Below are 25292 nucleotides of genomic sequence, written 5' to 3'. Positions count from 1 at the left end.
GAGTTTGGAAAGAGTGCTAATCTTTTAAGCGGTTACATTGCTAGCATCAGAAGAAAGGGGAAAAAAAGTTGACCTTTGTGGTCAAGCAGGCATTCCCACCTTTGAGGAGGTCTGGTTAATGTATAATGCAAATGTACATTGCACATGAGAGAGGGAGGGAGGAGGCCCAAATGTACAGAGAGAGAATTTTGTGTTTACATTTTCTTGTCCTGCCTTAAAATATAAATTTTATTTCATCAATGTAGTCCAGTTTATCTATTTTTTTCTTTTGTTTCTTTTTCTGTGTTTTTTAAAAACTCATTGCCAAATCCATTGACATAAAGCTTTTCCACTATGTTTTCTTCTTAGAGTTTTGTAGCTTTAGGCCTTTGATCCATTCTGAGTTAATTTTTGTATATGGTGTAAGGTAAGGTACGTCACACTTTTGCATGTGGGTATCCAATTTTCCCAACACCATTTGTTGAAAAAACTATCCTTTCCCCAATGAACAGTCTTGGCACCCTTGTTGAAAATAACTTGACCGTGTTTGTGAGGGTTTCTTTCTGGACCCTCTATTCCTTCATTCCTTTTTATGAGTGAATAATAGTCCATTGTATGGATATGCCATATTATACTTATGGTAAGCCTAATATTTCTCCATATTTAATCACAGGGTGTTGTCAGGTCTGTGACTAATGGATTACTGAGCCCTTGCCCGGGGCCTTGTTTGATCATTAAAACATTGTACCATTGTACCATCTGAAATTAGTGTCTGTTTTGTTTGTTTGCTTTTTGTTTGTTTGTTTTATCCTTGTCCACTCTCCATTTTGACTCCACAGCTTCACTGTGGAGAAAATCTGGTACACCTACCACGAAGAAAACTGCCAATACGTTCCTGGGAAAGACAAGCTCCATTGCTGGATTGTCTGCCTATGACTATTACAAACCCTGAATTAAATCTAAAATAACCCGTTTTGTAATCCACACTGCTAATATTCTCAGTCATACCCTGTGTAGCTGCAGAATGTTTTCTAATTTCGAAGCGGTGATTTTTGTCTTATCTATTACTCCTCCCTTCCCAACCCAAGTGCCAAGCGCCTGGCACACAAGCTTAGTGTTTGTTGGAGGGAAGAATCCAGAATACCCGCTAATATTTTTTGAGCCTTTCCTAAGCGCTTTTTGTCACAGTCATTGTCTCATGATCTCATATATTCCTCACAACGACCCTACTCCGTAGGTACGGTTATTTACCCAGGAGTAAAGTGAGGCTCGGAGGACTTAAGTAACTTGCAAAGGCCACACGCTGGTCAAGTGGAGGAACCCAGGATAGAGCCAGGTGCATAGCGCAGGGAATCTCCATTTAACTGAGGGTCAGATGCCGCCGGTCCCGGTGACCATAGGCCTGGAAGCTCTGCGCAACACAGACCACTAGACTCCCGCGCGCTGCCACCAACTGCTGTTTTCTGCTTTGCCGCACGCTTCAGGAAATATTCTCAGAGACCGGATCTGCCTCCCCGTACCATGCAAATTCTATGGCTGGAACACCTGAGTGCAGAAAGGGAAGAGTTGTGTGCTTTTTAGCCTCCTTCCCAGAATGCGGTGGAAACTCCGCCCCTGTCTCCGTGGACACCGGGCTTCTGCGGTGGCTGTCACCAAGGGCGGAGCTGGGGTCGCTGCCCCTCCCCATCTGCAACAGCTCTCGGGCTGGGAGCGATCACTGTCACCCCTTAACCTCTCTGTTCCTCTTCGCGGCGGCCCTCCCTTTCCCTTGTCCTTTCGTGCCCCAACCACAACCTGGAGGCCGCACTCCAGCACGGGCCTCCGCTGGGACGGTGCACCGGGAGTCCTGGCCTGAGATCTGCCCTGCGTGGCCTCCTCCTACAGCCCCTCTCCGGGCCCACCCCTCGGCTGCGCTGATTGGCTGCGCCTGCCCCGCCCTGAACAGGCAGGGTCCACTGACCCGCGGAAAGTTTTCCGTGCCGGGAGGAAGCTGGACGTTCGGAGACTCCGAGAAAGCAGCAGCTCCGGAGGCTGCAGGGGTCTGGGCGGCCATGGAGGAGCCCCCTTTGCGAGAGGAGGAAGAGGAGGAGGGGGACGAGGCTGGGCCCGAGGGGGCCCTGGGCAAGAGCCCCTTCCAGCTGACCGCCGAGGACGTATATGACATCTCCTACGTGATGGGCCGCGAGCTGATGGCCCTGGGCAGCGACCCCCGGGTGACACAGCTGCAGTTCAAGATCGTCCGCGTCCTGGAGATGCTGGAGACGCTGGTGAATGAGGGCAGCCTGACGGTGGAGGAGCTAAGAATGGAGCGGGACAACCTCCGGAAGGAGCTGGAGGGGCTGCGGAGAGAGAGCTCGGCGGCCGGCAGGGAGGTGAGTGCTGGGAGCGGCCACTGGCAGGGGGGACGCTTTCTTCTCTTGAACATCCAAGCCCCTCAAAACAAATCACTACGAGTATGCAGTCCTCAGATTAGAAGCGTTAAGATGGTTAACATTAATCGAGCACTTGCTCGGTGCTGGCCCCTGTGCCGAGTGTGTTCTAAAGCAGCGGCTTCCTGCACTTTTGACCAGGACCTTGAGCAGTGGTTCTCAAGCTTTAGCAGCCATCAAAATCACCTTGAGTGTTCGTTAAAACACAGATTGCCCGGCCCCAGCTGCAGAGTTTCTGACTCAGTAGGTCTGCAATGGGACCTGAGAATCTGCATTTCTCACAAGTTCCAAGATGATGCTGATTCTCTTGGTCCAGGTTTCACACTTTGAGAAACTTTGACCTAGAGTAAGAAATGCTTTTTAACTAAAGAGAAATTAGTACTTATGACCACAAAAAGATACATATAAGAATATTCAGGGCTTCCCTGGTGGCGCAATGATTAAGAATCCGCCAGCCAATGCAGGGAACACGGGTTCGAGCCCTGGTCCGGGAAGATCCCACATGCCACGGAGCAACTAAGCCCGTGCGCCACAACTACTGAGCCTGCGCTCTAGAGCCTGTGAGCCACAACTGCTGAAGCCCGCACTCCTAGAGCCCGTGCTCCGCAACAAGAGAAGACACCGCAATGAGAAGCCCGCGCACCGCAACGAAGAGTAGCCCGCACTCACCGCAACTCGAGAAAGCCCGCACACAGCAACAAAGACCTAACTCAGCCAAAAATTAATTAAAAAAAAAAAAAAAGAGGGCTTCCCTGGTGGCGCAGTGGTTGAGAGTCCGCCTGCCGATTCAGGGGACGCGGGTTCGTGCCTCGGTCTGGGAGGGTCCCACGTGCTGCGGAGCGGCTGGGCCCGTGAGCCATGGCCGCGGGGCCTGCCCGTCCAGAGCCTGTGCTCCGCAGCGGGGGAGGCCACGGCAGTGGGAGGCCCGCGTACCGAAAAAAAAAAAAATCAGAGCAGCTTTATTCATAATTGTGCCAAACTGGAAACAATCTAAATGGAAAAGAGGAATACATTTTTTAAATTGTGGTGCATTCATATGATGGGATACTACACAACAATGAAAAAGAGCAGAGTAGTGATACACACAACTGTATGGATGAATCCTACAGATACTACATTGAGAGACAGAAGCCAGGTACAAAAGAGAGCGTCCTGCACGTGGAATTCAAGAACAGGCAAACTAATCTTTACTTATAGAAGACAGGTTGATGGTAGCCCTGGGATGGGAGAATGGTGGGGGGCAGGAGGGACATTTATAGAGAATTAATCCAGGTGTGGTTACATGGGTGTACACATATGGTAAAAATTGTCAAGCTATAAACTCAAGATTAGTGCATTTTTCTGTATATATGTTATACCCCCATTTTACAAAATTACATTTTACGTTGATATCCAGTATTGATGAAACAAAAGTTTCAACAATTTACCCTAACTCTCCCTTACTAAACATGATGTACAGTCATACTTTCCTATTCTATTTTTATGAATTTTTAAATTATTTTGCAACTCACTGAATTAATATCATGACTCACTAGTGAATTTCCAGCTATAGTTTAAAAAAAAAAAACTGCCCCAAGGGGATTATCTCATTTAATCCTCATACTATTATTATTCCCATTTTACAGAAATGGAGGCATAGAACAGTTAAGTAATTTGCCTGAGGACTTAACAAGTAAGAGGTGGAGGCAGGATTTGAGCTCAGAGATGCTAGTCATAACCACACTGTACTAAAATACAGACCTATGTGACCTTTCTTGTAGTAACATTTGATGAGTGACTGCACTGTGTGGGCTCTGGAGCTATGGCACTAAAGTAGACAAGGTCCCTGCCTTCACGGAGCTTCACATCTAGGGGAAGAGGCAAGACACACAGACCTCCAAAACTAGACTACAGGATTACAAACTGAGAAGTATGCCATGAAAGGACAGCAGGAACTGGGTGGCTGAAACTCATAGGGAAGAGTGAAGGTTTCTGGTAGCTTCCTTGGTACTCTTTTATTTCACCTACTCATTACTCACGGTGACAATTATATTTGTAGATAAGGTTCTTCTTTAGTATCCGTCATATGAGATGGTTGAGTGTCATGATTAGTAGCCTGACTTTTGAGAGTCAAGAGCAGTTAAATGACTTGCCTAAGATCCCTCAGCTCACATTCTGTGCTCTTTTCCTGTCACCTCCAGCTCCAGGCACAAGGATATGGAGGAAGCCCCATCATGGACCATGAACAGTGTGGTCTGCACGGGGGCCGGGTCATTTCCTGTCTGGGGCATAGCGGACAAGCTCGCCAGCCAGCGGATGAGCTAGCACGTAGTCTTAAGAACAGGGGTGGGGCAAAAGGCAGAGAAAATGAATATTTAGTGTCACTAGACAGTTTATAAAAATATGCCCTAGTGTTTCTTTCTTTCTTGTTTTTTTTAGTTACCATTTTTAGTTGTGGTAGACATAAAAGTTACCATCTTTTGAAGTGCAGAGTTCAGTGGCCTTAAGTACATTCACAGCCATTATTATGCAACCATCACCACCATCCTCTCCAAAACTCCTGTCTTGCGAAACTGAAACCCTGTACCCACTAAACACTAACTCCAAATGCCCCCTCTCCCTCAAGCCTCTGGTAACTACTTTTCTACTTTCTGTCTATATGGATTTACCTATTCTAGGTAGTTCATATAAGCAGAGTCGGATAATCTTTGTCCTTTTGCCACTGGCTTATTTCACTTAATGTCCTCAAGGTTCTTCCACGTTGTGGCATGTGTCAGAATTTCCTTCCTTTCTAAGGCTGGATAATATTCCATTGTATGGATCCACCACAGTTTGTTTATCTGTCTGTTGATGGACACTTGGGTTGCTTCCACCTCTTGATTTGTGTGAATAATTTTGCTCTGAACGTGGATCCATGAATCTCTCTTTAAGTCCCTGCTTTCAAGACTTTGGGGTATATACCCAAAAGTGGAATTGCTGCATCACATGATAATTCTATTTTTAATTTTTAAAGGATCTGCCATTCAGTTTTTCATAGTGACCACACCATTTTACATTCCTACCAGCAATGCACAAGAGTTCCAATTTTTCCACATCCTTACCAACACTTACTTTCTGATTTGTTTGTTTGATTACAGTAGCCATCACAATGGGTATGAGAATAGTTTGTTTCCTTTCTTTTTTAAAAATTTAAGTTCAAAATTCAAGTGTTACAAAAGTGTTTGCCTTGGAAAAGCTCCCTCCCCATCTCTCTCCACCCCTAGCCACCACTTCCCCTCCCTAGAAAAAATTAAAATGATCAGTTTCTTAAAGTATCCAGAGATACTTTGTGCAAACACAAGCATATATGAATATATTTTTCCATTATTCACACAAATGGTATTATAATATATACCCCGTTCTGCCTCTTGCTTATTTTCACTTAACATGGCATGAAAGTTGTACTAAATCAGAATATAAAGAGCTTCCCACCTTTTAATGGCTTTTGAAAACTTCCACTGTACAGTGTTATCAATTGCTCAACGTGAGGGTTCTTAACTTGGAGTTTTTGGAACCCCCCAAGAGAACCATGATTCTAATCCGCAAAATCTATGAACTTGCATGAGAAGAAATTGTATTTTTATTTTCACCAACCTCCATCTGAAATATAACAACAAACCACAGTAATATTAGCAGTACCTGTGACAATCACCAATGGAAATCACAGATGTTTTCATATCCCATTACAGTGTAGTGCAGAACTCAAAACTTTGTTTTCCTTCTGTATCTTATTAGACCTTGGCTACATCGTGTTATTTAATAAAGAAGCAGGTCTAGGAATCACAAATTTATTTTTAGAAGATTTTGATGAGTGTGTTATCTTAGTTGGTTTTCTTGTAATTCTATGCCTTTTATACATTTAAAATCAGTATTTTGAGATGAAATCCACGTGGGCTTTACCAGGCTGCCGTAAGGGTCCACGGCACAAAAAAAAAAAGGTTCAGAATCTCTGCTTTAACAAGTTTCCTATCAAAAGACCTTCATTTTCCAATCGTTTGCTCCGACCCCATGCAACAGTGAATTACTCTGACCTATAGCAGTTGGCCCCCTCAGTATCTAGGGGAAGTGGATTCACTGGGTCAAAGGAAAGCCACATTGGAAGTTTTTTTTTTTTTTAATTAATTAATTAATGGCTGCATTGGGTCTTCATTGCTGTGTGTGGGCTTTCTCTAGTTAAGGCGAGTGGGGGCTACTCTTCGTTGTGGTGCACGGGCTTCTTATTTTTTTTTATTTTTTTTCAAAACCAGAACATTTATTGCGTGACTAATAATTGAAACCCTTAAGGTGAACTGGATGCTGCAACAGCTGCCCTCTTGGGTTTAGGTGTTGTTTCTTCACGGAATCCATGCCTGAATCTGCGGTATACAATTTTTAGGTGCCTCATTCGACCAGTCCCGGTGGTATTTCGTCTTTTAGCTTTAGCACTCCAGTTATACTTCCTCTTCCGCTTGGCAGCGTAGCCACATTTACCACAGGTCGACTTCTGAAGGTGGTAGGCCTTAGAGCCACAGCGGCGGCACAACGTGTGCGTCTTATTCCGACGCTTTCCAAACGAGGACGTTCCCTTCGTCATCTCGCTTCTGCCTCCGAGACCAAAGAGCTCGGGCTTCTTATTGTGGTGGCTTCTTTTGTTGCGGAGCACGGGCTCTAGGTGTGTGGGCTTCAGCAGTTGCAGCTCGCGGGCTCTACAGCGCAGGCTCAGTAGCTGTGGCGCACAGGCTCAGTTGCTCCGCGGCACGTGGGATCATCCCGGACCAGGGCTCGAACCCGTGTCCCCTGCATTGGCAGGTGGATTCTCAACCACTGCGCCACCAGGGAAGGGAGGTCCCCTACATTGGAAGGTTTAATAAGTATTGTCAAGTTGCATTCCAAAGGGGTTAAAGAGATTGGCTCCCTCTGCAATCGGTGAAGGAACTGGTTTCCCCACAGCTTTTACAACACAGTGTGTTTTCAAACACGCTGATGTTTATCAATCCGAGAGGAGGAATGTGGTCACTATTGCATTTCCCTTTATAGTATGGCTTATTCTCTTTATCACCTGTAGAATATTCCAGAGTGTGGTTGTGCCTTAGTTTGTTTAACTAGACTTCTGCTAATGGACATTTAGGTTGTTTTCAAATATTTGCTTTATTTTAACTTTAGCTTGAAAAAATGTCAAACCTATGGAAGAGTTGCAAGATAAGTACAATGAACACTTGTATACCCTTCACCTCAATTCAGGTGTTATATTCAGGTGTATGTATATATGTGTTTGTGTGTGTGTATACTATGTCTTAAGAGATACACAGTGAAGTATTATATACACACATATACATACATGTATATATGCACGTATGTACTCATATTTAACAAATATTTATGTCTATATATTATTTATTCGCTCAGAATCTTCAGACATTATGTTAGCTGCAGAGTTAGTAAAAGATAAGGATCTTTCACCCTAAATACTAAATACTTCAGTGTGTATCTCCTAAGACATACTGTTACATAACCACAATAAATAATTGAATTCAGGAGAAAAAGTTGGTAGAATACTAAGATCTAATAGGCCATCCCTATTCAAAATTCATAATAATATCCTTTATTGCATTTTTTTTTTCTGATGCAAGATCCAATGCAGGGTTATACGGTACCTTTAGGACATATCTCTTTAGTCAGCTTTAGTCTGGAACAGTTCCTCAGCTTTTCCTTGTCTTTCATGACCTTGACATTTTTTGAAGATTGTATATCAGTTAGTCTGTAGAACGTCCTTCAACTTGGGCTTGTTCTGATGTCTCCTCATGGTTAGATTCAAGTTATACATGTTTAGCAGGGATACCACTTAAGTGTGCTGTGTCCTTCTCGGTGCCTCATATCAGGAGGCACCTGATTCAGTTTGTCGTTATTGGCGATGGTAACTTCTATCACTTGGTTAAGGTGGTGTCTGCAAGATTTCTGCACTGTAAGGGTGTCTTTGTTCCCTTTGTAATGCATAAGTAGCCTATGGGAAAGTACTTTGAAACTGTGAAATATCCTGTTCCTCAACAGACTTTCACCCAAAAGTTTTAGGTCCATTCATTAGTCTTGCCTGAATCAATTATTACTGCGTTGGTTGCAAAAGGATGATTTTCTGACTCTATCATCTTCTACACTTATTAATTGGCATTCTTCTGTAAAGTACAGATCCCCCTCCTCCTTTCTGGTATTAGTCCGAGTTCTCCAGAGAAATAGAACAATAGGTGATATAGATGTAGATATAGACACAGATGAAAATATTTATCATAGGAATCGGCTCACGTGGTTATGGAGGCCGAGAAGACCCACAATCTGCTGCCTGCAAACTGTAGAATAAGGAAAGCCGGTGGTGTAATTCAGTCCAAGTCAGAAGGCTTGTGTCAGGGGGCTGATGGCATAAGTCCTGGTCTAGGTCCAAAAGCCCAAGAACCAGGAGGGTTGATGTGCACTGTCCAAGGGCAGGAGAAGAAGGATGTCCTGCTCAAGCAGGGAGTGAATTCACCCTCTCTCCACCTTTTTGTTCTATTCAGGCCCTCAATGGATTGGATGAAGCCCACCCACACTGGGGAGGAGCCTCTGCTGTACTCAGGTCACCAAGTCAAATGCTAATCTCTTCCAGAAACACCTTCACAGACACACCCAGAAATAATGGGTTAACCAGCTGTCTGGGCATCCCTTAGCCCAGTCAAGTTGACACATAAGATTAGCCATTACATCCCCATTAATTAGTTAATTAATTTAAATTTAAATTTTTATTTATTTTATTTTTTTGGCCACGCCACTCAGCATGTGGGATCTTAGTTCCCCGACCAGGGATTGAACCCATGCCCCTCGCAGTGGAAGCTTGGAGTCCTAACCACTGGACCACCAGGGAATTCCCTAAATTAAAAATTTTAAGTATGGATTCCTGAATCCTGTTTTTATTTAATGGGTTACTATCCATTCCTGTTACTATTCACGCGGATACTCAAGTCGTTCAGTTTGGCCAGTAGGAGTGCCTTCAAACTGTGTCCTTTTGATCTGTCTCCATCCCTTACACAATGGAATGTTCCAGACTCAACTTGGACTTTCCCTGTTCCAGCCCTGGACTCAGCTTTTCTCCAAGGAGCCCTGGCTCCTTTCTTGGAGAATGGTACTTGAAATTCTTGCCTCTTTACCATCAACCAAACACTTCCAACAGGCAACGTCTCATCTCATCGGATCCCTGGGAGTAGTAACAGAACAAGAGAAGTTTCCTTTCTAGGATGGACAGTCCATCCTCATGAGGGAAACTGTATAAGTGATATCTTTTCTTACAGATGAACCTGGGACCAGACAAAATGGTGGTTGACCTGACAGATCCCAACCGACCACGCTTTACTCTACAGGAGCTGAGAGACGTGCTGCAGGAGCGCAACAAACTCAAGTCGCAGCTGCTGGTGGTGCAGGAAGAGCTGCAGTGCTATAAGAGGTGGGCTGTGCTGCCTGGGGCTCCTACACTGCAGAGCAAGACACTGCCTAGAATTCCTTGATATATTACATATCTGTTCTTATGTTCATCCAATCTACTTATTGAAGACCCACTATATGCCAGACACTATTCCTGGCACTGGGGGTAGAGCAGGAACAAAACAGAAAGTCCGTGCTAGTCTAGGGGGAAGACAGGCAATCAGCCAGAAGGCCTGCAATGAACACACAGGATAATGGTGGTGAATGCTGAAGAGAATGTAGATCAAGGTGACATGACAGAGAGCAGAGTGCTGGGGGGGCCCTGCTTTAGACTGGGTGGTCAGGGAAGACCCCCCTGAGGTGAATGACAAGAAGCAGCCAACCATGTAAAGATTTGGTTGCGTAAAAGTAGAACAAGAAGCGCAAAGGCCCTGAGGTAGGAACCCATTTGGCCAATTAAAGAGGCCCACCATGGTGGAACTTGGAATATGAGGTAGAGGACGGTCCAGAAGAGACGGAGGGGTGGCCTTTTTGGACACAGGAAGGAGCTCTAGTTTTGGGGGTTTTTTAAAAATAAATTTATTTATTTTTGGCTGTGTTGGGTCTTCGTTGCAGTGCATGGGCTTCTCATTGTTGTGGCTTCTCTTGTTGCGGAGCACGGGCTCTAGGCACGCAGGCTTCAGTAGTTGTGGCTTGCGGTCTCTAGAGCTCAGGCTCAGTAGTTGTGGCGCATGGGCTTAATTGCTTCACGGCATATGGAACCTTCCCAGGCCAGGGTTCAAACCTATGTCCCTTGCATTGGCAGGCAGATTCTTAACCACTGCGCCACCAGGGAAGCCCAGGAGCTCTAGTTTTATTGTAAGCGTAATGTGAAGATTTGGGGAAATCTTAAGGGAATGACACAGTCTGATTTACTATTTTAAAAGATCAATGTGGTGATTTTGATAACTGAATGACTTGGTTATGTGAGAGAATGTCCTTGTTCTCTGGAAAGACACTTAAGCATTTAGGAATGAGGGGGTAAGATTCTTTTCTCCAGTTTACTCTCAAGTGGTTCAGGGAGAAGATGGTTGCATGGGTGGATGGGTAGGTGGATAGGTGGATGGATGGATGGATGGGTAGGTAGATAGATACACGGATAAGCATTTGAGGGATCTGGGTAGATATATGGGAAGTTTTTGTACTAGTATTACACCTTTTCTCTAAGTTTGAAATTGTATAAAAATTACAAGTTAGAAAAGATCACAGTAATACTGGGTAGAGGAGGAACTGTAGGACAAGCAAGAGAGGAAATAAGGAAGCTGTTGACATAGCAGGTTTGGACTTCACTTTATCCTTCTGCACCATGTTTCCCCAAATAGTTTACTTTATGTAGGTATTTCTTGAAAAGGGAGCTCTAGGGAGTTCCCTGGTGGTCCAGTGGCTAGGATTCAGCGCTTTCACTGCTGTGGCCCGGGTTCAATCCCTCGTCGGGGAACTGAGTTCCCACAAGCCACACAGCGCGGCAAAAAGGAGCTCTGTGGTTGAATAATTCTGGGAAACACTGAGTTAAACAAAGCAGGTTTCCTTAGAGGCAGGAGAAGGAAAGATCAAGAGAATAAAAACATGATGCCAGGACTTCCCTGGTGGTTCAGTGGTTAAGACTTCGAGCTCCCAATGCAGGGGGCGCAGGTTCGATCCCTGGTGGGGGAACTAAGATCCCACATACCTCAGGGTGCCGCCAAAAAGTAAAAACCAAAACAAACAAAATGTAGTGCCAACTAATATTTATCAATGCTTACCATGTGCTAAGTGTATCCCGAGCATCATTTCAATTAGTGTTCACAGCAAGCCTATGAGTTAGGGTAATGTTATCCCCAAGATGATCTAAGGGTCAGAGAGGTCAAGTACCTGCTTGAAGTCCCAGGGCTGGTGGTGGCAACCTTGAGACATGGCGTCAGACAGCCTGACATTAGAGCCTGAGCTTTTAATTATCATGCCACATTTGGACTCGGAAAGTTTGGTAGTAAGGAAATACTCTAATTCAAAACAAAACCAAGCCCCAATGATATTATTCCTTAAATTCATTCAATGTGGCATCATTAAGAGAGCATCGAAGTAAAAATGTCCTAGGAAGCTAAATCCAAAAGAGCTGAGCTCTGCCAACAGGAATTTAATTGTCTTCCTTCTGCTGAGGTTGGAACGCTGTTAATGGAAAGACCTGTCTTCATCTCATTTAATAAGTACTCCAGACACGGTTAATTAAAAAGAGGAACTCTTAGACTGCCGATGCCATGAGCAGCTGGCTAGTGAATAAAGCAACCCACGTTAGTTCCAGTTTTGAATTCCCAGAGAACAACAGATGTGCACTTCCCATCTGGTACAGGCCAATAGACAGACAGCAGGATTCTGTTTAGTCTCCTGTGTTATATATTCTGGAGAAACCAGAATGTCAACTGAGGTGTTCTCTTAGCAACTGCATCAATTTGGAGGCCGAAGCTCATACTAATGATAGTTTTAACTGAAAGCAGATATGGTCGACTGTTTCCAAAGATGGTCACAACAGTTTTTCCCATCCTGCATTCCTTTTTTATTATTTATTTATTTATTTTATTTTTGGCTGCATTGGGTCTTCGTTGCTGCGCGTGGGCTTTCTCTAGTTGCAGCGAGCTGGGGCTACTCTTCATTGCGGTGCGCGGGCTTCTCATTGCGGTGGCTTCTCTTGTGCGGAGCACGGGCTCTAGGCACGCGGGCTTCAGTAGTTGCAGCACACGGGCTCAGCAGCTGTGGCGCACAAGCTCTAGAGCGCTGGCTCAATAGTTGTGGCGCACAGGCTTAGTAGCTCCGCGACATGTGGGATCTTCCCGGACCAGGGCTCGAACCCGTGTTCCCTACATTGGCAGGCGGATTCTTAACCACTGTGCCACAAGGGAAGTCCCCCTGCATTCCTTTTCCAATGAAATTTTTCCACTCCTCTCATCAGAGTAGAGGTAGAGTCTATTTTCCGTCCCCTTGAATCTGGACGGCCCTATGACTTGCTCTGACCAATCGAATGTGGTAGAAGTGATGCTGTTTGGCTTCTTAGGTTAAGGCTCTAAAAGGCCTAGCAGCTTCCATGTTTGTGCTCTCAGATTGCTGCCTTGAGACCACCATGCTATGAGGAAGCTCAAGGTAGTCACATGGAGAGGTCACATGAAGAAGAACCAAGGTGCCCCATATGACAGCCCCAGCTGCATCCAGCCCCCAGCTGATCCACCAACTGAATGCAGCCAGTTGAGAACCCCAAACTAGACCATCAGGAGAACCACCAAATGAACCATAAGAAACAGAGCCATCACGAGAAGTCATAAATCATCATAGTTTTAAATCACTAAGTTTTAGGGTGTTATGTAATGGTAGATAGTGGGAAAAGGTAATTTTTAGATGATTCTCATATGAATATTATTATAATAAATATATATAATAAAAATAGAAATAATATTAAGTAATAAGAGCCCACTCTTTGCAAAGAAAGAGAGAGGGGGTAAATTCTGCTATCTGACATTCATACCTAAAGGGGTATCTCAGTCAGCTCAAGCTGCCATAACAAAACACCAGAGACTGGGTGGCTTAAACAATAGAAATTTTTTTTCTCACAGTTCTGGAGGCTAGAAGTCCAAGGTCAAGGTGCCAGTATGGTTGGTTCTGGCTCTTCCTGGCTTGTAGACAGCTGCCTTCTTGCTGTGTCCTCAAATGGTGGGGAGAATGAGAGAGCAAGCCATCTGGTGTCTCTTCTTACAAGGGCACTAATCCCATCATGAGGGCCCACCCTCATGACCTCATGTAAACCTAATTGTCTTCCAAAGGTCCCATCTTCAAATACCATAACATTAAGGGTTAGGGCTTCAACATATGAATTCAGTCTGTAGTAAGGGGAAAATTTATGCCTATAGCATGGACATAAATTTACCAGTAGGTACCACAACAAAATACCTAAGTGGATCTAATGAGCTTACTGGGTCAGACTTTTTTTTTTTTTAATATTTATTTATTTATTTATGAGGCTGCATCAGGTCTTAGTTGCAGCATGTGGGCTCTCTAGTTGTGGCACCCTGGCTTAGTTGCCCCACGGCATGTGGGATCTTAGTTCCCTGACCAGGGATCGAACCTGCATCCCCTGCATTGGAAGGCAGATTATTTTTTAATATTTAAAAAATTATTTATTTATTTATTTATCTATGGCTGCGTTGGGTCTTCGTTGCTGCACGCGGGCTTTCTCTAGTTGCGGCGAGCAGGGGCTACTCTTCATTGCAGTGCACAGGCTTCTCATTGCGGTGGCTTCTCTTGCGGAGCACGGGCTCCAGGCGCCTGAGCTTCAGTAACTGTGGCACGGGGGCTCAGTAGTTGTGGCTTGCAGGCTCCAGAGTGCAGGCTCAGTTGTTGTGGTGCAGGGGCTTGGTTGATCCACGGCATGTGGGACCTTCCCGGACCAGGGCTTGAACCCGTGTCCCCTGCATTGGCAGGCAGATTCTTAACCACTTCACCACCCGGGAAGTCCCATGGAAGGCGGATTCTTAACCACTGGACCACCAAGGAAGTCCCTGGGTCAGACATTTAAATGCTTCACCGTGGTCAGGCTTCTTTTGGTTGCAGGTGACAGAGATCCAATTCAAACTAGCTTAAGCACAAAAGGGAGTTTTATCGGTCACATAGCTGGGAAGGATCCTGGAACTGGTCTCAGAAATAAAGAAAAAACTGCAACTAAAGCCTCAGTGTTGGAATCAGGGACTGTGTGCCTCTTTCTTTCCTCTTTGCTTCTCTTTATTGGCCTTATTATTTTGTATTAAAGACAGTCCTTCTCTGAATCTTAGGAAGCATGGCTGCTGGCAATCAGTAAGTGAGAGAGAATAGCCTTCTTCCAACTTCTGTACATCAAATCCAGGGAAGTACTCTGGCCCTCTTTGGGTCACCTGACCTAAATATCTTATTGATCAATATCAATCTAGGTCTTATCGCCATCTGACTTACTATATATTTTTAAATTTTACTTATTTATTTGTTTCTTGACTGTTTCCTTTCCCAATGGGATATAAATTGCATGAGAGAAGGTATTTTATATATTTTGTTAATTGCTATATCTATATACATTGGTACAATTTGTAGCTTAATAATATTTGTTGAACGAATGAATGAATTCCATTTATTATCTCGCTTAATCCCTCAATCCTAGGAATTAGGTACTTTCATTATCCTTATTTTACTAATTAGGAAATCAAGGGTTAAGTTAGAGGATTTATACATGGTTATATTTCTAGCAATTGGAGAAGCTTAAAGTACCAGCCAATGGAATTAGCCAAGGGAAAGAAAGAAGAGGTGTCAACAGTGGAAAGGTGGAAGGAAGATTCTAATCATCTGAGTCAGAATGTCTAACTGTAACATTTCAATGATAATATTATTAATATAATAATAATTATTAAGCACCTTCACTTTCAGAGCTGCACAGATAAGAGATCTACAATAAAACAACCCACTTATTTGTCTCCTTTTTCCTAGTGGCCTGATCCCAGCAAGAGAAGGCCCAGGAGGAAGAAGAGAAAAAGATGCTCTGGTTACCAGGGCCAGCAATGCCAGCAGTAACAAGGAGGAGACAATCATAAGGAAGCTGTAAGTCACCTGGCTGCCCCCTGTTGCCACTAAATAATCACTAAAGGAAGGAGTTGGGGTGAGAGGGGGAGGTCCTGCTCTCCTGGTGGTGGTCTTGCAGCTGCTATGAAAACTCATTGCCGGTGTATTATAATATCTGCCAGGCAGTAGCGTAAGCATTTAACGTATTTTAATTCATTGACTCTTCACAGTGACCCTATGAGGTAGGAACTATTACAATCCCCAACTTACAGATGGGGAAGTAAAGACCAAGAAGTAAAGTTATGTACCCAGGGTCACACAGATAGTAAACAGTGAAGTCAGGATTTGAACCCAAGGAAATCCAGATTCTACACTCCACTGCCTCCCTATGATATAATAACAATAACCAAATAATAATAATATTACAACCACAAGAAAAACACAGTAACAATAATGATTGGAGTTTAAGGGGGCTAGTTCGTCACCAACTTTGGAGGACCCTGGGTCTCCCAACGCTGGGACCCATAATGCAGTGTCCTCTGAATACCCCCCTCGTGTTCACGCACCATTGTTAATCCCTTGTTTCTTTGCTTGCTGTGCCTCAAACCATGGGTGTGGGACACTAGTTAAAATTCAGATTCTCAGATATCAAGTCATTGGTTCTAGGATGAGCCCCAGAAATCTGGATTTTTACTAAATTCCCAGACAGTTCTGATGTGGGGAACCCTTGGACCACACCTTGAGATGTGCCTTTTCTGTCTACAGATGTCAGTACAATTAGGCACACCTTTCCTCCACCCCAGGCTGAAGGGAGCAGCTGGTTTGCCTTGGTTGCTTTGAGAATGTCCGGCCTGGTGACAGTTTATCAGCTCCTGGTCTTTTGGATCGAAAGTGAGAAACAGCCTCCATCAGGGATCTCAAACAAGAAAGCCTACGGGGGCCAAGCACTTAATGTGGATGAGTGATGGGGCTGTGGGGTGGAGTAGGGGACAGTTGCCCCTCAGTTCTGTCTGGCCTAGGAATAACATGTTACCAGAGCTTCCGCTTCTTGAGTGAAGCCGAGAAGCCGGATTTGTTCATGGAATCTGATTTCCAAATGCTGGCAAATAATTTAAGATTAAAAATAAAGACTGTACGATCCAAACGACCCACCATCGCAGGCTGTATCAGGTCCTAGGCCGCCATCTGGCTCTTGCTCCATTATTCCTGCCTCTCAGGGAGGGCTGAGGGGACCTCGTTTTCTTCCATTCATTCGGTCATTAGTCAGTCAACAAACCCTCACTGAGTCTATATTGTGCACCAGGTGTGGTGCTTAAGCTGGGGGTGCTGCAGTGACCTATTTTGCAAGGACTTCGTGGACTCCAACTTCACAGGGAAATAATTTTGAGGGATCAGAGATTCTGAGTTACCTTCCAGGGCAGGTTTAATTAAGATGCCTTTGTTTCAAGAGAGAGGAGAAAATTTTATTTTTATTTTTCTCTTTTTGGATCTCAGGAACATAGGGTTGCATTAGTGAGTCTCAGCTCATGGCACAATGCACCTCGCTGTGAGCATAAGACCCCTTTCTTCTTGGTTTTATTTGTTCCCTCTTTATCCCCATCCCCCATTCCCATTCTGCTTCCCAGCTCCCCTCCCCCTCAGCCAGTCTCCTATGGGTATTTATTTACCATGTTCTAAAAATTGTATATTGTCTTTTGTGGATGTATTTTCAATAGTAACTGATATTTTGTTTAACACTTCATTCTGTTTCCTCGTATTGTTTTTTTTTTCTTCACTAAGCACTGTTGTCGTTTTCTTTTTTATCAGGCACTCTTTTTTTTTAGAAAAAGAAATATATATTTAAAAAAATTTTTGGCTGTACCGTGGCATGCGGGATCTTAGTACCCCGACCAGGGATGGAACCCGTGCCCCTTGCAGTGGAAGCGCAGAGTCCTAGCCACTGGACTGCCAGGGAATTCCCTCAGGAACTCTTTTTTAAATTTTAATAATATATTTTACTAACCCAACACATCCAAAATATTATCATTTCAACGTGTGATCACTATAAAACATTATTAATGAGATATTTTACATTCTTTTTTTTAAATAGTAAGCCCTTGAAATCTGATGTGTATTTTACACTGACAGCACATTTCAGTTAAAGACTCGTTATGGGGCTTCCCTGGTGGCACAGTGGTTAAGAATCCGCCTGCCAATGCAGGGGGCACGGGTTCGAGCCCTGGTCTGGGAAGATCCCATACGCCGCGGAGCAGCTAAGCCCGTGTGCCACAACTACTGAAGCCCGCGCGCCCTAGAGCCCGTGCTCCACAACAAGAGAAGCCACCACAATAAGAAGCCTGTGCACCGCAACAGAGAGCAGCCCCCGCTCACCGCAACTAGAGAAAGCCCGTGCACAGCAATGAAGACCCAACGCAGCCAAAAATAAATAAAATTAATTAATTAATTTAGAGAAAAAAAGACTCGTTTTGTTTCAAGGGCTCAAAAGGCATGTGGCCACTGTATTGGACAGCATAGCTTTAGCCGATATATGGTCAGATGCTTTGGGCTTTGAGAACTGAGTTTGAATGATCTTTTTTTTTTTTCTCATATTTTTTATTTTAATCATACCTAACATAAAATTTACCATTTTAATTTTTTTTTTTTTGCGGTACGCGGGCCCCTCACCGTTGTGGCCTCTCCCGTTGCGGAGCACAGGCTCCGGACGCGCAGGCCCAGCGGCCATGGCTCACAGGCCCAGCTGCTCCGCAGCATGTGGGATCCTCCCGGACCGGGGCACGAACCCGTGTCCCCTGCATCGGCAGGCGGACTCACAACCACTGTGCCACCAGGGAAGCCCTTAATTATTTTTTTAAAAATTGAAGTATAGTTGGACTTCCCCGGTGGTCCAGTGGTTAAGACTCCACACTTCCAATGCAGGGGCTGTGGGTTTGATCCCTGGTCGGGGAACTAAGATCCTGTATGCCATGTGGCGCAGCCAAAAAATAATAATAATAATAAAGAAATTGTAGTACAGTTGATTTATAATGTTGTATTAGTTTCAGGTATACAGCAAAACGATTCAGTTATACAAATATATATATATTCTTTTTCAGATTATTTTCCATTATAGGTTATTACAAGATGTTGAATATAGTTCCCTGTGCTGTACAGTAGGTCCTTGTTGTTTATCTATTTTATATACAGTAGTTTGTATCTATTAATCCCAAACTCCTAATCTATCCGTCCCCACCACTTCCCCTTTGCTCACCATAAGATTGTTTTCTCTGTCTGTGAGACCATTTTAATCACTTTTAAGTGTACAATTCAGTCACATTAAATGCATTAAGATCCTGTGCGTCCACCACCACTATCCATTTCCAGAACTGTTTCGTCATCCTGTCCCGAAGCTCTGTCCCCATTAACCATTAACTCTTCTGTTCCCCTCCTCCAGCCCCCGGCACCCACCCCTCTACTTTCGGTCTCTATGAACCTGACTACCCTTGGGACCTCATATAAGTGGAGACATGCAGTATTTGTCCTTCCATGACTGGCTCATGTGATTAGCATAATGTCTTCAGGTTCATCCATGTTGTACCGCGTGTCAGAATTTCTTTCCTCTTTAAGGCCCAGTGATATTCCATGGTATGTATAGAGCACATTCGATTTATCCATTCATCTGTGGATGGACATTAAGCAGTTTTCAAGAGCTGTCCATATAGCAGCGTAGACATCCAACTTGTTTCTGACCCCAGCGATGGGATCGCAGGTTGCCTCCCCCACTGTGGACAGTGCTGCAGTGAATATCTCCATGCTTCTTCATGTCCTCTCCTGGACCTGGGTGTGAATTTCCCAGGGATATATACCCAGGAGTGATACTGCAGGGCCGTGGGGCCTATCATCCAGGGTTCTTGCTTATCAACAAAGGCTCACGCAAAAGGAGTGACTGAAAAGATTTAAAGAAGGGACATTTTACAGACGTGGGAACAGAGATGCGGGATGGAGAAGCATGAGGAAGCATCCTGGGGCGGGCAGCAGAGGGGCGGGGGGAGGGACCTGTGAGGGGAAGGGGGAGAGTCATACAGGCATGTGGCCTTTAGAAGAGGAGCACACAGTAACTAGTGAAACAAAGCCCGGCACGGACAGAGCAGGGAGTGAATGCCCTCACCTCTCTCTCTTCCCACCCTCCCCGCGCGTGCAGGTGCTTCCCATTGGCTGAGCCCAGCCGGAAGCTAGAGGACAAGGGAGCTTGTTGAGTTCCCCCACAGAGCTCAGCCGCGTGGAGCCGCAGGCTAGTGAAGAGAGGGGATGCTTCTGCAGGGGCAAACAGCCCCCCGAGTGCGTGTCTTAGTTCAGTTAAGTATTACGCGCAGGCTCAGCGGCCATGGTTCACGGGCCCAGCCGCTCCGCGGCATGTGGGATCTTCCCTGACCGGGGCACAAACCCGTGTCCCCTGCATTGGCAGGCGGACTCTCAACCACTGCGCCACAAGGGAAGCCCTACCAGGCTTTCTTGAATGGCTGCATGAAACAGCTTTATCAGACGAGACCACCTGAAACCACATTTACTTACTCTTCCAACAAATACTTATTGAGAGCCTACCATGTGCTAGGCACTGATCTAGGTGCTGGGGATACAGTGAGCAACACGGATTCCCTGCCCTCATGGCGCTTACATTCCAGCAGGGGAGGCAGAGGGTGAACCGGTCAGGAAATGTACTAACGGCACAGCTTCAGATGGCCCTACCTGTGCTGAAGACCGTTAAATAGGTGCTGAGAGAGAGGTTGATCAGGAGCTGGTTTTTTTTAAAGTTATTTTTGGCCGTGCCACGCGACTTATGGGATCTTAGTTCCCCAAACAGGGATCGAATCCGGGCCCTGGGCGGTGAAAGCGCGGAGTCCTAACCACTGGACCGCCAGAAAGTTCCCGATAGGGAGCTACTTTAGATTTGGGGAGTCCCAGAAGACGTCTATGGAAAGGCAACATTCAAGCTGAGCCCTGGAAGGCCATAGCGACCTGAGTTTTCCCTGCCTTCCTGGCAGAGGGAACAGCAGGTGTAAAGGCCAGAGGCTGGAGAGAGCTTGTGCAACAGAGATCATGGCGGCTGGAGCGGCAAAGAGAAGGGAGGCGAGGTTGGAGAAGGGGAGGGAGCAGGTCATTCGGGGCCGGGTGGATCCCGGTGATGACTTTGGGTTTCATTCTAAGTGCTTCGGAAAGACCTTGGAAGGTTTGAAGCTGGGGAGTGACATGTCCATAGTCACCTATAAAAAGGTCACTCTGGCTGCTTTGTGAAGAAGGGTTGAGGGGACAAGTAGGGCCAGTGGGAGTGTCTCTTCCCCAAGAAAGGGTCTCCCGAGGTAAGATAATGAATGAAAGAGCATCTCCACCCTACAGCAGGCCCTACAGCAGGTGTCAGATCTGAAGGTGTTTATTTGGTACATTCACTGGCCGAGGATCTCACTGTAAACAAGGCTTCTAGACCTATAAGCTACTGGTTTCTTTCTTTTAATATTTATTTATTTATTTTATTTTTGGCTGTGTCGGTCTTAGTTGCGGTGTTCGGGATCTTTTTGCAGCACGCGAGATCCTCTGCTGAGGTGCATGGGCTTCTCTCTGGCCGTGGCCCGCATGCTCAGTGGTTGCGACACACGTGGGCTTAGTTGCCCCACGGCATGTGGGATCTTAGTTCCCTGACCAGGGATCGAACCCGTGTCCCCTGCATCAGAAGGCGGATTCTTAACCACCGGACCACCAGGGAAGTCCCCATAAGCTACTGGTTTCTTTCTGCCTCTTCTAGGGGAGTTCTTTGGGTTACTTAATTGGAGTTTGAGCCTGATACGGCAAAAATACAATGTTTGTAAGCCAGCCTGAGGACACAGGTTTAAAGAGCGTGAGACCACAAATTCACGTCAGACAAGATTACTGAGCTAATGGAATGAATGAGTGAATGAATGAATGAACGACTCTCCGAAGAAGTAGGTCATGCTGAGAAGGATTTTTGTCTTTGTCCTGAGGACAGTGGGGAGCCATGCAAGGGTTTAAGCTGAGGAGTGACAGCTCTGCACAGTGACGCGGTCATTCTGGCCACCCCATGAGTGGATTGTGGGGGGAGGGGAGGCTGTTATGCTCCTCCTGGTGGCTTGGCCTGCGGGTGGCAGTGGAGGAGATGAGAAGTGGGGGGATCAGAACATAGCTGGGGCGTGGTGACTAAAATACAGCAGGTGGGCTGAGGGGAGACGAGTTGAGAACAACTCCCGGTTGCTGGCTTGAATGACGTTTCCTGAGACAGGGAAGTGGGGTTGGCGGGGTATGCGCGGGCTCAGGGGGCGGGCGGCTGAGCCCTAACGCCTGTATCCGCATGTGAGTCAAGGGCTCGTCCTGCTGTTGCTGGCAGAGCTGCTAGCGGTGCTCAAGAGGTTTGTCTTTGACTGGAAGCAAGAGCCCGTATCCCCATCACTGACTTTTCAGCCCACCAGCCATCTTTCCTACAACTGGAAATAGCACTGACACTGTACTTTGTGTCACTGTACTTTGATCAACCCCAGATGTCATTCTGTTTTTAAAATTTTATTTATTTATTTTTGGCTGCACTGGCTCTTCGTTGCAGCGCGGGCTTTTCTCTAGTTGCGGTGAGCGGGGGCTACTCTTCATTGCGGTGTGCAGGCTTCTCATTGCGGTGGCTGCTCTTGTTGCGGAGCACGGGCTCTAGGCGCGCGGGCTTCAGTAGCTGTGGCACGCGGGCTCAGTAGTTGTGGCGCACAGGCTTAGTTGCTCCGAGGCATGTGGAATCTTCCCCGACCAGGGATAGAACCTGTGTCCCCTGCGTTGGCGGGCAGATTCTTATCCACTGCGCCACCAGGGAAGCCCCCAGATGTCATTCTTCCTTTTCAAAACTTTGCATGAGGGGGACTGAAAGTTTGTTACTCATGCCTCAGGGGATATCTTTATATGTTTTATCTGTTATATCCAAGAACTTACATGTTACTCTTTATTCATTGCAAATATCTATTTTATAATCGTAGGTACCATTGAGAAGTTATCACTTCCTCTACAATAAAAACCACTTAAAATCAGAAATTTAAAAAAAAAAAAGGTTCCAGACTCCATCTGTCAGTCTAGCACAGTAGTTATGTGGGGTCTGGGCCCAAGTCCCAGTGGTTCCAAGGTATGCTGTGTGACCTTGGGCCTGTTACTTAACCTCCCATAACCTCAGTTTGCTCATCTATAAAATGGGGGTATTGATTGTACTCACCTCCTCATGTTGTTATGAGTTTGAAATGAGCTAGTAGATGGAAAGCCCTGGAACAGTGCCTGTCCCATAATGAGCCCCGAGGAAATGGCCTGCAGGAGCTGCTTACAGATTTTGCAGGAGGTTCTGCACCTCCCACTTCAGAACTCGCTCTGTTTCCTCTGACCCCTCTCTCTCTCCACCCAGGTTCTCTTTCCGGTCAGGGAAGCAGACATAGATCTGGGACCATGGCTCAGTTCTCAGAAGACGACTTCAAAAATCATCTCTCAGTGCCAGTGCGTACCCATTGCACTTGCTCCTTTGTTTCCCCTCAAAGCCGTCTGAAGAGGAACGGATGAGGTTTTCTCCCCGGCTGCTGAATTGAACACCCCCGAAGGCTGGGCCAGGGCGAGTGAAGCGGCACAAAGAAACCGAGAAAGCAGAAGGAAAGCGAAATGGGGCCACCTGCAGCCCCACTTCAACCCCCCAAGAGGCCCCCAGCGTGCGGATGTGCTTTCTGCTTCTCAGGGCTCACAAACGACCCAGGTCTTTACTGCATAGCTGCAAAATACACCAGCCCAAACCGGGGTGGGGAGAAGAGGATGCAGGACCATCTGGTATGGACTTTGCAGTGACGACTTCACTGATATTTGGTGACTATCTGATTTTGCTAACGTGACTTTCTTTACATGATTTTTCAATTAAAGTAAAATGACTTTTACACTTTCTGTGTTTTAGAGTGGCCTCTTAGAGTTACGTGACCTTCTGTAAGTTACTTCAGCTTTTTGGAGTCTTGGTTTCCAAATCTGTGAACTGTATACAGTTGACCCTTGAATAACACAGATTGAACTGCGAAGGTCCACTCACACACAGATCCTTTTTCAATAGTAAGCACTGTAGTACTGCACGACCTGCACTTGGTTGAATCTGCGTATACGGAGGAAACTCGAATATGGAGGGCTGACTATAAGCTGTATGCGGATTTTTCGACTGTGGAGAGGGTGGGTGTCCATAATTCCCTGCATTGTTCAAGAGTCAAATACACACACACACACACACACGTATATATACATATATAACGTATGTATACCTACATACATATATATATATGGTGCACATACATCTCATTGAATCTAAGTGAGGCACCATTATTTTGTGTGTTGCTATGACAGGAAAAATGCTACAAATTATAACATTAAGATGCTATTGATTTTAAGGCTCATCCTGATTTCAGCAATGTTAAAATGTGGAAAAAAATAAGTGCATTTAGGAATCAATGAAATACAGTCTGTAGATAGCGGGAGACTGTACTTTGCAAAGAAACTAATGAGCCTGCTGAACTCACCCTATAAGCCTGTCTTCTTAGTGAATAACACTGGCTTACTGAACGTGTTTCCCGGCTGCCTGGATTATCTCATTTATTCCTATAACATCTGAGGAGATGGGGACTAATACTAATCGTCCCGTTTACAGATTTGGAAACCAAGACCCCAAGAGGTGAGAGTACTTCACACGAGGTCACGTAGCTGGGAAGTTACTGCCCAGAATGCACACGGAGGCCTGATTCTAAGGCCTCGGTTCTTACCCCTATGGGATGGGCGTTACCATTCCCGTGGCTCGCCCAAGCACGCGCCAGCACAGTGGGGCTAAGGGGCTTGTCTAAGGCCCCAGCTGGAAAGTGATAAAAGTGAGACTTGAACCCAGGCGCCAAGGCCAAGACCACTCTGCCTCCCAAGAAGAGTCGGCAGTGTTCAAATGTCTGATCCAGAATGCCATCTCAGCATCTTAGATCGGGGGGGGGGTTCCTGATTCCTGTAACGCTGCAACCCTGACTGGTTGCTGCCCTCTTAACAGCAGGGAGGGAGGAGGATTTCTGCACCTCGGAGGTGGGAGCTGACTTGGGAAACGAACCCGAGCATCCTGACTTCAGAACCGCAGACGCTGGGGTGTGGCCGTTGGAGCGCCAGAAGCTAAGTTCTTGGAGCCGGGCCCAGTGTGACCACAGACAGCAGAGACACGGCCGCTCCCACACTGCAGGCTTCCAACTCCAAACCCAGCCCCAGGAGGAGCAGGCTTAGAGGCAGTATCTATCAGTCCTGGGCACTTGTAAACAGGGAATGATAGAAAACCACCCACAATTTTCATCCTAATAACAGCTAACATTGATTACTGAGGATCATCTATGTGCAAGTACTTTTTATGTCTCAAACTCATCCAATCCTCACCATCACCCCGACACAAGCACCAGTGTCATCTTCGTGTCACCGGGGAGGAAAGTGGCACGCAGGGCGGTTAGGTAACCTGCCCAAGGTTACACAGCTGCTAAGTGGCTGGAACCTGAGGTTCTGTTCCAGGGCCGAGCACTTGGCCACCAGGCCACACTTCCCCTCCAACGTGAGGAGGTAGTAATACGTGACGACTGAATCCTGCGGAAACCCCAGCAAGGCAGGTGGGCAGAGGCTGTTCCGAACCTGATGGACAAATTTCAGAGGGTAAGTGATTTGTTCAGGGTGACAGCTGACAAATGCTTAGAGCCGATCGATGCCGGGAATGGCTCTTCCACCTGTAAACCAAGGACTCTACCCACCGTCCCAACCTGCCTCTAGTGCCTGGGGCTGAGGGAACTAAGCCTCTCGGGGTGGGTGGTGGCGTGTGCG

At 46.0% G+C, this 25292-nt stretch overlaps 2 protein-coding genes across 3 annotated transcripts; one reads left to right on the top strand and one right to left on the bottom strand.

Annotated features, from left to right (window-relative positions):
• The first annotated feature begins 1641 nt into the window (after positions 1-1641).
• RILPL2 (Rab interacting lysosomal protein like 2) lies at positions 1642-23356 on the top strand. 2 transcript variants are annotated; one of them, XM_060121406.1, is made up of 4 exons: positions 1683-2351; positions 9719-9870; positions 15360-15470; positions 22843-23356. In XM_060121406.1, the coding sequence occupies exons 1-4, from the start codon at positions 2031-2033 to the stop codon at positions 22871-22873; spliced, it is 615 nt and encodes a 204-aa protein (XP_059977389.1). In that variant the 5' UTR covers positions 1683-2030; the 3' UTR covers positions 22874-23356. The 2 variants fall into 2 exon arrangements, with proteins under 2 accessions (XP_059977390.1, XP_059977389.1); XM_060121407.1 differs by lacking the exons at positions 9719-9870; positions 15360-15470; positions 22843-23356 and adding an exon at positions 4589-5483 and having other exon boundaries at positions 1642-2351.
• LOC132503917 (large ribosomal subunit protein eL37-like) lies at positions 6650-7020 on the bottom strand. The gene has a single exon (XM_060120801.1). The coding sequence runs from the start codon at positions 6997-6999 to the stop codon at positions 6706-6708; it is 294 nt and encodes a 97-aa protein (XP_059976784.1). The 5' UTR covers positions 7000-7020; the 3' UTR covers positions 6650-6705.
• Positions 23357-25292: the final 1936 nt, after the last annotated feature.

The sequence above is a fragment of the Lagenorhynchus albirostris genome, chromosome 14 (genome assembly GCF_949774975.1).
Source record: "Lagenorhynchus albirostris chromosome 14, mLagAlb1.1, whole genome shotgun sequence".
In the NCBI taxonomy this organism is placed as follows: domain Eukaryota; kingdom Metazoa; phylum Chordata; class Mammalia; order Artiodactyla; family Delphinidae; genus Lagenorhynchus; species Lagenorhynchus albirostris.
Note: the sequence above shows the minus strand (reverse complement) of the source record. Positions and strands in the feature narration are given on the sequence as shown.

What these genes read in the sequence shown, in the direction of transcription:
- RILPL2 (XM_060121406.1), top strand. Translation starts at nt 2,031, where the DNA reads ATGGAGGAGCCCCCTTTGCGAGAGGAGGAAGAGGAGGAGGGGGACGAG. An exon ending in GCTCGGCGGCCGGCAGGGAG is followed by an intron (nt 2,352 to 9,718) that starts GTGAGTGCTGGG and finishes CTTTTCTTACAG; the next exon opens with ATGAACCTGGGACCAGACAA. An exon ending in GAGCTGCAGTGCTATAAGAG is followed by an intron (nt 9,871 to 15,359) that starts GTGGGCTGTGCT and finishes CCTTTTTCCTAG; the next exon opens with TGGCCTGATCCCAGCAAGAG.
- LOC132503917 (XM_060120801.1), bottom strand. Translation starts at nt 6,999, where the DNA reads ATGACGAAGGGAACGTCCTCGTTTGGAAAGCGTCGGAATAAGACGCAC.